At 45.2% G+C, this 11,920-nt stretch overlaps 3 protein-coding genes across 3 annotated transcripts; all 3 read left to right on the top strand.

Moving 5' to 3' along the window:
* The first annotated feature begins 697 nt into the window (after positions 1-697).
* LOC123510839 (zinc finger protein 664-like) lies at positions 698-4,108 on the top strand. The gene has a single exon (XM_045266277.1). The coding sequence runs from the start codon at positions 984-986 to the stop codon at positions 2,361-2,363; it is 1,380 nt and encodes a 459-aa protein (XP_045122212.1). The 5' UTR covers positions 698-983; the 3' UTR covers positions 2,364-4,108.
* LOC123510727 (zinc finger protein 22-like) lies at positions 2,417-3,250 on the top strand. Its single transcript, XM_045266063.1, has one exon. It carries the CDS (start codon positions 2,417-2,419, stop codon positions 3,248-3,250), a length of 834 nt encoding a protein of 277 aa, XP_045121998.1.
* A 1,832-nt stretch (positions 4,109-5,940) lies between the features above and the next one.
* On the top strand, positions 5,941-11,668 carry LOC123510844 (ADP-ribosylation factor 4). Its single transcript, XM_045266282.1, has 5 exons — positions 5,941-6,097; positions 7,304-7,384; positions 9,031-9,212; positions 9,946-10,071; positions 11,278-11,668. The coding sequence occupies exons 1-5, from the start codon at positions 6,031-6,033 to the stop codon at positions 11,362-11,364; spliced, it is 543 nt and encodes a 180-aa protein (XP_045122217.1). The 5' UTR covers positions 5,941-6,030; the 3' UTR covers positions 11,365-11,668.
* The last annotated feature ends 252 nt before the right edge of the window (positions 11,669-11,920 follow it).

Here is an 11,920-nt window from a genome sequence, read left to right as displayed (position 1 = left end):
CACCGCCACCCTCAGCAGGTGGAGCTGGAGCGGCACCACATGGAGGCGCAGCACACTGCCGAAGACCTGCGCAGTGTGGCCGGGGATGCCCGGAGCAGCGGGGATGGGAGGTACTACCCACTGGACATGCGGCCACTGTCCACTGAGCAGCGCTACCCTGGCGACCTGCGGCCCCTTGCCACCCACTCCCGGCTCCCCGCTGACTACCGACACATTGCTGACTACTCCTCACAGCCCACGGATCTCAGCACCCAGCCCCTGGACGCCCGACTGCTAGGGGACATGCGACAGCTACCTGAGGATGCCCGGGTGCCCCTGGAAGAGGGGAGAGGGGCGGGGCATGACGGTGGCAGACACTCTGAGGAGCTGCAGCACAAGGGAGAGGCACAGGGCATGTCCAGAGCCTCAGAGAACAACTATAAGTACCTGGGAGAGGTGAGGAGCTGTGCCAACCAACGGGTGGAGGAGCTGCAGCTTCCCTCGGGCGACCCACGGCCTCCGCTGAACGAGACAAGACCCGCCACCGCTGCTGCCGCCACCGCTGCTGCCACCACCGGCAGGTCCTTCTTTAATACCTCACAAGTTAGTACAAATGACAACAGGCTTCCAGCTGATGCACACGACCCTCTCAAATCAATGATGAATCAACATTACTATGATGGTAGCAGTAGTTTAGGCCTAAGCAAACCCCTAGCCATGGGTGAAGACCTCTCCGCCAAACCCTCCAGCCAGGACCCTAAGCAGCAGCAGCAGCAGCAGCAGCTGTGTGATGCAGCGATGGTGTACAGTGCCGGCACTCACAGCGAGGCTGACCCTGGACAGGTGGGTGTGCCGCCACAGAATGCAGACTTTGAGGGCAGCCTGCAGTACCCGGCCGTCAACGCCTCAAATGCCCCCTGGACCTGCTCCCCCATAGCCTGGCTGATCACCGTGGCTTCCAGGCGGCGGCAGACTGTGACCACCACAACGACGGTGGTGCCTGCATGAACAAGTGTGTGGCGCCGCCGAGGAGCGCTGGCTATGGAGGGAAGGCGGCCGGTGGAGACACTGCTGCCGACACAAATGGCAACGTGGGGCCTCAGTTTGACCTGGAGGAGGACTTTGACTCAGAGGCGTCCTCCTCGGAGTACTCGGACTCCTACATGGACTTCTCTGATGTGACCAACGAGGCATCCAGCAACGGTGGTGAGCCGGCCAAGCCCTTCCAGTGTGAGGAGTGTGACGCAACCTTCACCACCAAGGGCAACCTGAAGGTGCACCAGCGCATCCACACCGGAGAACGGCCCTACCAGTGTGAGGAGTGCGGCAAGACCTTCTCCTACTGCGCCTCCTACCAGTCCCACAAGCTGACGCACAGTGGACTCAGGCCCTTCAAGTGTGAGTTCTGCCACCGGGCCTTCTTCAGGAGTGAGCACCTGGAGCGCCACAGGCGGCGCCACACAGGGGAGCGACCCTTCAAGTGTACCGAGTGCAATGCCACCTTCGCTGCCAGTGATGGCCTGTCCCGCCACACCAGGACACACACCGGGGAGCGCCCATACCATTGCCAGGATTGTGGCCTCTCCTTTGCCTACAAGTCCACCTTCCTGAGGCACCAGCAGATACACATCGAGGGGGAGCACAAATGTGACACGTGCGGCCTGGCCTTCCAGGACCCACTCAGGCTGGAGAAGCACCGCAAGAAACACACGGACGCCAGCACCGTGCTGGGCGTGGAGGCCGGCAAGCCGCGGCCACAGCGGTGTGTGGAGGACGGCGTGGAGGTGATGCAATGCGAGTTCTGCCAGATGAAGTTCAAGAGGAAGTCTGCTTATTACTTCCATCGCCGCAGCCACACTGGGGAGAAGCCGTTTGCCTGCGACGTGTGCGGGGCATCTTTCGTGAGGGGCTCCTACCTGGAGGAACACATGCGCACCCACACCGGCGAGCGGCCCTTCAGCTGCGACTCCTGTGAGTCGGCCTTCAAGACCCGCACCGCCCTCAGGTTCCACCTACGCACCCACAGCGGGGAGCGGCCCTTCAAGTGTGACCAGTGCGACTTTGCCTTCACCCAGAAGTCGGCCATGAAGGCACACATGCGCATCCACACCGGCGACAAACCCTTCAAGTGCCAGCAGTGCAAGGCTGCGTTCCGGCACAGCAATAGCCTCACGGTGCACAGGCGGACCCACACCGGTGAGCGGCCCTTCGTGTGCGACACGTGCGGCTCGGCCTTCACCCAGAAGTCCCACCTCAACCTGCACAAGAGGTCCCACTCCGGCATCAAGCCCCACATGTGCGATGAATGCAATGCCTCTTCACCAAGAAAGACTACCTCCTGGCCCACAAAACCAAGCATGCGGCCGGCAGTGCTGTCAAGATAGAGGCCGTGGCACAGGCCGCTGGGGACTCCCTGTACAAGTGCTCGGACTGTGACATGGTGTTCACACACCCCTCCAGTCTGACAGTGCATGCCAGGAAACACACCGGCGAGAGGCCCTTTGTGTGCACTGAGTGCGGCGCCTCCTTCCTGTACAGTTCAAACCTCACCACCCACCGCAGGAAGCACACCGGAGAGCGCCCCTACAAGTGTGACCAGTGCGAGGCGGCCTTCATCCTCAAGAGTTACCTCACCATGCACCTCAGGAAACATTCAGGGGAGCGGCCCTTCAAGTGCGACGAGTGCCAAGCCTGCTTCACCCAGAAGACCCACCTCTCCACGCACCGCAGGATACACACCGGGGAGTGTCCCTACAAGTGTGAGGAGTGCGGCGAGGCATTCAGGGACGGCGCCAACTTCTGGAGACACAAGAAGAAACACTTGATAGGGGAGGGGGCAGCAACCATCAGGAGGAGGAGGAGCAAGAAGGGACGGGGCAGAGGCAGGAGCGTTGGCAAGGGCAGCAGCGGCGGCAGGGGGAGGAATGCGGGCAGCTTCCGAGGCATCAGGACGGGACCCCCTCGACGAGCAGCTCGTGTTCCTCGCTTGTCTGTTGACTTTGACGAGATTTACGAGCAGCTTGTGTTGGCGTCGGAGGAGGAGCAACCCTTCATCAAGGAGGAGCCTGCGGACACCTCCAACAGCAAGGACGATGAGGGAGAGGAAGAGGACGCCCCCTACATCCCAATCAATCCCATGGTGGAGATAAAGTTAGAAGGAGAAGAAGACAACTCACACTATAACCTCGAGGATGGAGATATGATAGAGGAGGAGGAAGAGGAGGAGGAGGATGGAGAATTGGAGGAGGCCATCACAAGGGACAAAGATTGACGAGGTTAAGCTTAAGTTGCAGCTTAGGAACCCTGGAAATTCTCAGATGCAAACATGAAATACAAGGAGCAGGTCTCACACAGTAGCATTAAGTGAAGCAGGGGTACCATTGGGCATAGTGTTAGTGAAGGCTTTGTACAGTGTAGAGAGTGTGTGTGAGTGGCCATAGTGCTGGGTAGGGATGTGTACCATTGCTCTGTGCTGCTAGTGACTCGTTCATGGATCTCATTTGTGGTGTGGGTGAGCTGTATTATTACATGTGTTACCTGAGAGAAGTAGGGGGTTTTGTAAAGGGATATTTTATTGTGAGGTAAAAAATGAGGCCGAGGTTAGCGAGGGCATTGTTTGTACAGCTTATGTAGTGTTGTTGTGCTGGTGTAGGTGAAGTGCAGTCCTGTAGCGGAGTGTCAGCTGTGGTGTACTTGTTTGTGATAGTCTAGTAGTGTTATATACAAACATTTATATATACATATACATATAAATATATATATTTTGTTTTACCAATGTACATTTCTAAAATTATTTAGATAATGTAGCCTTTATATATTTCAGAATTTATATTGTGTAGATTTTTATACCACATGAATCATATTTTTTGGTGTTAATTGCCTTGAATTGTGAATTAATGACAAAGTTACTAGTCAGGAGGTGATGCAGTGAAGCAGCAGCAGTCAGTGTGTGTTTGGTGGCATTAACTACTAAGTTCCTTCTCCTGGGTTGGATCTCAGTCTTGGCCAAAATTGTTACTCAGTTCTCATTCATCAGTCACCAGTTTAGTAAACATTTTATATAAAAGAATAAAAATATGCAGTGCTTTCTTATGTGTACAAGAAAACAAATAAAACTAAACAATTTGGAGATAATGTATACTATTGCAAGATAAGAGAATATCCTTAGGTGTTTGTCAATCAAGTACATATGCAGAACTCTCAGACTAATGCTCAATACCTGCAAAGTTCTACGATCACCTCATATATTTATCATTTTTCTCTTGATGCATGCTTCTCTAACACACAAACCATCCATCAAACTTAAAACATGATCCCACCAAGACTTAAGGAATGGCAAAATAAAACACAAATAGCTTAAAAATTCTACAATTACTTTATATATTCAACATTTTTCTCTTCATTCATGCTACACTAACATACAAAAACCATTTCACCAAACTTAAAACATGACAATTTCCTATCATGACTTTAGGAGTAACAAAAAACACTCAAATAGCTGCAAAATCCTACAATTACTTCATATATTCAACTTTTTTCTCTTCATTCATGCTTCACATAACACAAAAACCATCCATCAAATTTAAAACATGACAATTTCCCAGCAAGACTTCAGGAGTGAGAAAATAAAGTTCTAGTTGAAATTGAAGTTAGTGATGTATTGATGTGATTCCATGAGTGTAGCATTGCAAGGAAGTGTCTGTCTGAGGTGAGGCGTTCCAAGGCCCCCAGACACAAACTTGGTCTTGTTATGGACTAGTATGGCTTCACCTGAGGACACCAAAATGAAGCATAGTGGATGGACCCCAACTCGGAGATGTACGAGAGATATTACTACAACAAACTAGAGTAAAGATGGAAATAGAAAGAGAATGTACAGCACAGCGAGCCAGAAATATGAGGTTAATGGATTAATGACTCATATAGCAAGGAAAAGATACGAGTTTAGAGATGAATGTAGATTATAAAGTATAAACGTTCGAGAGATATTACTACAGCAAACTAGAGTAAAGATGGAGATAATGAAATAGAATACAGGAATACAACGAACCAGAAATATGAGGCTATGGATAAATAACTCTTATAGCAAACAAAGATGCGAGTTTAGAGATAAATGAAGATTTTAAAAGTATATAAGCACAGTAAAACAATGAAGATGTATTGTTATGCATTAAAAATAGGAAGCCATTTTAGTACAACCTAGAAATATGAAGACAGATGAACGAGGGATGAAATGATTAGGAACCGAAGGCAGAGATATGTGTGAGATGAAGGAGGATGGCGAGATATGATAGTGGTAATGCAAAAGGCCGAGATATGAATGTATAGTGATGAATGAAAATTATATAAGAGGAATAGAGGATATGACAGCACAACAAGATGAGAAACAAGACACGTGGACATTTCGGAGACGGCAGGGAGAAGAAAGACATAAGCTGCGTTGATAATAGAATAACTGAAAGCTGATATAATTTATTTTTAAGTAATCCAATAGTTACATAGACCTTAGTTAGCTCTAATATGGATTCCTGGCGCCACCAACAGTGTCTTACGGTGAGGATGTGGGAATATTGTAACTTTATGACGTGTTTGTTGATTTATGTAGGTAAGGACGTCATTTAATTTGCATGAGAGAGGAATGCATGACAGAAACCTTCATTCGCCTGGCAACATCACTCACTCAACAAAATACGCCATACATCATGTCTAACTACCTTATACAATCACTAAATTATCAAGAAATATTACAAAACTACAAAAAAACAAAACAAAAACATGAGAAATAACGCAAGATATTACAAAAATTACAAAGAGGCATGAGACTAAAATCCACCAAATCAGAAAATATAGATCCAAAACCCACAAAAAACTAAAAACACGAATTTTACACGACAAAAAATCGCAAAAGGCAGAATAAAAGCTTAAAAATAAATATACAGTGTTTACAGGTGCGTATGGTAAGCCTGCAGTTACCCACAATTCCCGGCCAAACGTCAAGTAACCCAGACGTGGCAGAGAACCTTGCTTTATTTCACCCTTCCACCCTTCACCATGGGTCTCACCTTGTCTACAGTGTTCTCCAGGCTATTTGGGAAGAAGCAAATGAGAATACTAATGGGTAAGAATGGGAATTAATAGAGAAAATGGGGAAAATGTGTGCCGAGGAGGGAGGTGGCTGTGACGTCCCCTTATTTCTATAGTCCCTTAGGGGTCTTCTTGGTGTATAGGACCTGTGGGACTTGTAGCTCAATGCACCACTCTGTTGCCTTAATTTGGTGTTATTTTTTGTATTTTGGGTCTATTCCTGTATTTTCCTCTATTTTTCCGATTTCTCAGTCCCAATGATGACTCAGACCCCAAGGCGCTTACAGTTTACCTCCCTTTCCTCCTTCCCTGTTGTATGGGGGCAGTGGGAGAGGGGAGGGTGGTGGGGGCTCAGGTATATGGGTTAAAAGTCTAATTACCCACACTGCCAAGCTCTGTCATGTGTCATTAAGTATATGGGGGGGAGAGGAGGGGGTGTTTGGGGTACTGTATTGTCGGGGGGCTAGGAGATGGGGCAGGGGTCAGGTATATGGGTTAAGAGTCTAATTACCCACACTGCCTTGCTCTCAGTCAGGTGTCATTGGGTTTATTTGGGGGAGAGGGGGTGTTTTGCCCTGGATCTGGAGGAGAGGAGATGATGGGGGGTCTCAGATTTACAGATTAAAGGTCCAATGCCAAATACCCACACTGCTTTGCTCTCAGTTAGGTGTCGTTGGGTATATGTGTGGGGAAATATGTTATGCGAGAATTCTGTGTTAAAATGTTAAGTTATGTGAGGTTTCTGTGCTAAAATGTTGTTATGTGAGGTTTCTGTGCTAATATGTTAAGTTATGTGAGGATTCTGTGCTAAATTTTAAGTTATGTGAGGTTTCTGTGCTAAATGTTAAGTTATGTGAGATCCCAGTGTTAGAAATGTGAGGTTAATGTGGTGCAATGCTAGGATATGTGAGGTTAATGTTATGTAAGGTTACAGTGCTGAAATGTTTAGTTATGTGAGGTTACAGTGGTAAAAATGTTATGTGAGGTTATGCTGCTAAAATGTGAAGTTATGTGAGGTTATGATGCTAAAATGCTGTTATGTAAGGTTAGGTTAGGTTAGTGTTCTGTTCAGTGATGTACGGTTGATGTGAAGTTATGTGAGGCTATGATGCTAAAATGCTGTTATGTAAGATCAAGTGAGGTTATGATGCTAAAATACTATGTTATGTAAGACTATGTGAGTTTAGTGTTCTCTTGAGCGATGTAAGGTTGATGTGCTAACGTGTGGTGTGTGTTTCAGTGGGCCTGGACGCCGCTGGGAAGACAACTATCCTGTACAAGCTAAAATTAGGAGAGATCGTCACCACAATCCCGACCATTGGTGAGAAGCGGCCATTTTGTCCCTCGGTGCCAGTGTGTGCTGGTGGTAGTGCTAGCGGCGGCCTGAATTAATACACCCAGGCCTGTATTCTTAATTGCTTTGCTCTCTCACCATCGCTTACTTTCCAGAGGCTTTAGTTGATGATGCTCATGTTTTTAACCCCTTCAGTACCAAGATGGATTTGCATATTCACTTTACTTACTGTTTGGTGATTTTATACAGCTTCAGAAACTTATGTGGGGGATTAAAATAGTGAAGACTCTAGCCATTAATCTTCTGGCCTCCACCGATCCTTCCTAATGTCAATAAAATGGTTTAATGGTACACAAATCTCAAGGTAAAAATGTGTCCTGGTATTGAAGAGGTTAAGGGTATTTTTATGGTTCCAGTGGTGGACTGGCAAGATTTCTGGATTGTTAGAAGGAGAAACTTGTCTTGAAAACCTGGCTAGTCATCTCTGTGGCCTTGGGAAACTGATGTGGTGAGAGAGCAAGGCATTTTTTAATACAGCCATTGGTACTTCACTCCTCTTCTAACTGTACTTGTTTCTTTAGATTGTACTGCAAGTATTGTTCAGTTTTGTTCATTAAATTTCCTCTTTTCAGATTTATTATTAATTTGATCTTAAGAATGTAGACTGCAATTATTAGTTTTTGATGTGTAGAATAGAGAAACTCGTATTCAGCTATCAATCAAAGCAAGAAAATAGAGATCTAGTGTAAGTTTCAATCTATAGACAGAAAAAATAGTGAAATCTAGTCTGCATTAACTTGTAGAAAGAAAGTGTGTTGAGTCCAGAATATGTTTTTAATGCATAGATGAATAACAAGTGTATATGTGATTGTGACCTATAGAAGAGTTGCTGTAATGTTACTAATTGTCAGCATGCTTATGTCACTCATTTGTGTTCATTTATGCATTTAACATTCCTCTAACCACACCCTTGCTTCCCTCAACACTTGTGTACACGAGAGTTGAAGTGTTTGCAAGATCTTTCCTTCAGCTCACTAATGTATTCCTTATATGTACAGTGCTTACATGCATGGGCTTGTTTTTATACACTAGTGTACTGAACACTTAATCCCTTCAGTACCAGGACACATTTCATATCTATTCTTCTTACTATTTAGTGATTTTACACACCTTCAGAAACTTATGTGGGGGATTATAGTAGTGAAAACTGACCATTAATCTCCGGACTTCCATAGACCCTTCCTAATGTCAATAAAACTGTCTAATCACACCCAAAACTCAAGGTAAAAACATGTCCCAGTACTGAAGGGGTTTTTACACACTAATACACTGAATAGTAAACACAACTTATAGTGACATGTAGAGACAGGCCTTAGTGGAGCAGGAGGAAGCATTGTTGAGCCACACACCAACATTCACTGCAGCTGTTCAGGGGTTAAAATGCTGTCAGGAGATTACTATAGTCTGTACTCTTAAGTGGCTCCTGGGTCTGGGTTTGACTCAGGAGCCACTTAGATTACACATTAAGAAATTTTGAGTTTAGCAAGTTTCTCCCACATTTGTATTGGGGTACAGAGTCACGTAGTCAACAAGAGCCCTAGAAACAGCCATGCTAGTGAGACCAAGTGACCGCTCTCCTTCCAGTGTTGCTCAGTGTTCGCTTCTCTTGGCAGGGTTCAACGTAGAAACAGTCGAGTATAAGAACATCAGCTTCACAGTGTGGGACGTAGGTGGACAAGACAAAATCCGTCCCTTATGGAGACACTACTTTCAAAATACTCAAGGACTCATCTTTGTGGTCGACAGCAATGACAAGGAGAGAATAACAGAAGCAAGCGACGAACTTGCAAAAATGGTATGGGTCACTTTCACTACTCCAAATCTCAGGCCTGTCTTCTGAAATGCTTTGCTCTGTCACCATCACTGCTTTCCAAAGGCTCCAGTTGAAGATACTCATGTTTTTTAAGAGTATTTTTATAGTTCTGGTGGTAGATTGGCAAGATTTCTGGTTTGTTGAAAGGAGAACTGTCTTGAAAACTCGGCTAGCTGTCTCTGTGGCCTTGGAAAATTATTGTTGTGAGAGGGGAAGGCCTTTCTGAATACTGTATTAACAACCAGGATATTTTTTGATGAGTATATTTAAGTACTTGTTCATTCATTAATACATCTAACGTTAAATGCTCTTGATAGACAATTACAGGTGTTTCTAGAGTTTTTCCTTGACTACCTGTCCATTAATTCTGACAGAGTAATACTAGTAATGATAAATGGTCTTGATGCATAGTTATAGGTGTTTGTAATGAGTGTATCCTTTAAATACTTGTCCATTAATTCTTTGACTGCTGAGAGTAATGGAAGTGATGTTAAATGGTCTAGTATAGTTACCAGTCTTAGAGAGAGAGAGAGAGAGAGAGAGAGAGAGAGAGAGAGAGAGAGAGAGAGAAAGTAAGAAAGAAAAATGAAAAAGAGAGAAAGAGAGATGAAAGAGATAGAGAGCTAACCCAACCAAACCCAATCCCACCCAACTCCACCTAACCCCACCCACCCCACCCCACCCACCATGACTCGAGCCACCATTACGTCTTCAGCTGCATGAGGATGAGCTTCGAGATGCCGTCCTCCTGGTGTTCGCCAACAAGCAGGACCTCCCCAACGCTATGACCGCCGCAGAGCTCACCGACCGCCTTGGACTTAACCAGCTCAGGAGCCGCAGGGTGAGTGAAGAGAAGGAGATGAGTGAAGTGTGTGATGTGTGGTGATGTGATTGAGGTGTGTGATGTGTGACCTAAAATGCTCTTGAAATAACTAAAAAACATCCATAAATGTTCTAAAATATGCCTGAAATAACCAGAATGTTGCTAAAATATAAAAAAAAAGCTCTTGAAATAACTGAAATAACCTAAAATATCCTAAAATGCAGTTGAAATAATGTAAATGTTCCTAAAATGTCCTAAAATGCACTTAAAATAACTAAAATATCCATAAATGTTGTAAAATATCCCTGAAATAACCAAAATATCGCTAAAATATCCAAAAAGCTCTTGAAATAATTGAAATAACTTAAAATATCCTAAAATGCTCTTGAAATAACTAAAATATCCCTTGGTTATTGAAGTGAGGGAGATGAGTGAAGTGTGTGATGTGAAAGAGGTGAGGTGATGTGAAGATGAAATTATGATGGAGTTGGGAGTGAGTGACAAGTGAGATAGAATGAATATGGAGTTATGAGTGAGGTTGAAGTGAAGAAATTATGTGTGAAATGAGTGAAGTGACATGAGTGCGACAGGTGAAGTGATTGAAGTGAGTGACATGAGTGAGGTTAGTGAAGTGAAGGTGAAGTTATGAGTGAAGTGAAGATGAAGTTATGAATGAGATGAGTGAGATGAGTGAAGAATAAATAATCTCTGTCTATATAGTTGAGTCATGTTTATATCACCACTTTCAATGCAAAATATTATAGTCTTATTTTAGTTCATTGCTGTAGTCTATACATGATAATTTTTAGTAGTGTGTGTGTGTGTGTGTGTGTGTGTGTGTGTGTGTGTGTGTGTGTGTGTGTGTGTGTGTGTGTGTGTGTGTGTGTGTGTGTGTGTGTAACCCAGCCAGCCTTTCCCCTACGGAAGGAGCTCAGAGCATATACTGACCAATGTTTGGGTAGGACTGAGACCACAACACACTCCACACACCAGGAAAGTGAGGCCACAACCCCTTGAGTTACATCCTGTACCTACTTGCTGCTAGGTGAACAGACCCTATAGATTAAGAGGCTTGCCCATTTGCCTCGCTGCTCCTTGGACTTGAACCCCGACTCTCTCAGTTGTGAGCCGAGTGTGCTAACCACTACACTAAACATTGCAGTGGTATTCTTTTGTGTGTCTTTGCAATGGTATGTTGATGTGTGTGTGTGTGTGTCTTTGCAGTGGTACATCCAGGCATCGTGCGCCATGCAGGGTCAGGGGCTGTACGAGGGACTGGACTGGCTATCAAACGAACTCTCCAAGAAATGAAACCAAAACCAAGCAAGAATGAGAGACTGAGAGAGAGAGAGAGAGATAGGGAGAGAGAGAGAGAAGGAGAGGGGAGGGATGGGGGGCCCTGTTGAGGATGGATGGATGAATATAAACATTTATGGGCACTTTTACCAGAAGGATATTTATTGTTTTGTTTATATACATTTTTCTTTTTGTCTCTTTGTGAAGATTCCATTCTGAATATTGCAGCAGCAGGGATGAGGTTACATTCCTTGTTGCCACTATGATTCATTGACCAGTTTTCATAGTTTGTAACTTCCTAACAAAGATATTTGACAACCATTGTGTTTCTCTGACCCCCACCCCCTGACCCCCCACCCCCTCTCTGTTATTGTTATTGTTCTTTGTTCTTGTCTACCCCTTGTGTTGTTTTTTGTTCTATTATTGTTGTGGTGTTTCTCTGACCCCTACCCCCCCTCTCTCATTGTTATTGTTGTTCTCTAACCCTTCCTGTGTTCTTGTTCTTGTTCTTTTTGTTCTCTATCCCCTGTGTTCATGTTATTCTTGTTTTTATTCTTTCATAACTGTGGTG

Source organism: Portunus trituberculatus, chromosome 30 (assembly GCF_017591435.1).
Source record: "Portunus trituberculatus isolate SZX2019 chromosome 30, ASM1759143v1, whole genome shotgun sequence".
NCBI classification, from domain to species: Eukaryota; Metazoa; Arthropoda; class Malacostraca; order Decapoda; family Portunidae; genus Portunus; species Portunus trituberculatus.
This window is presented reverse-complemented; position numbering and strand designations above follow the sequence as displayed.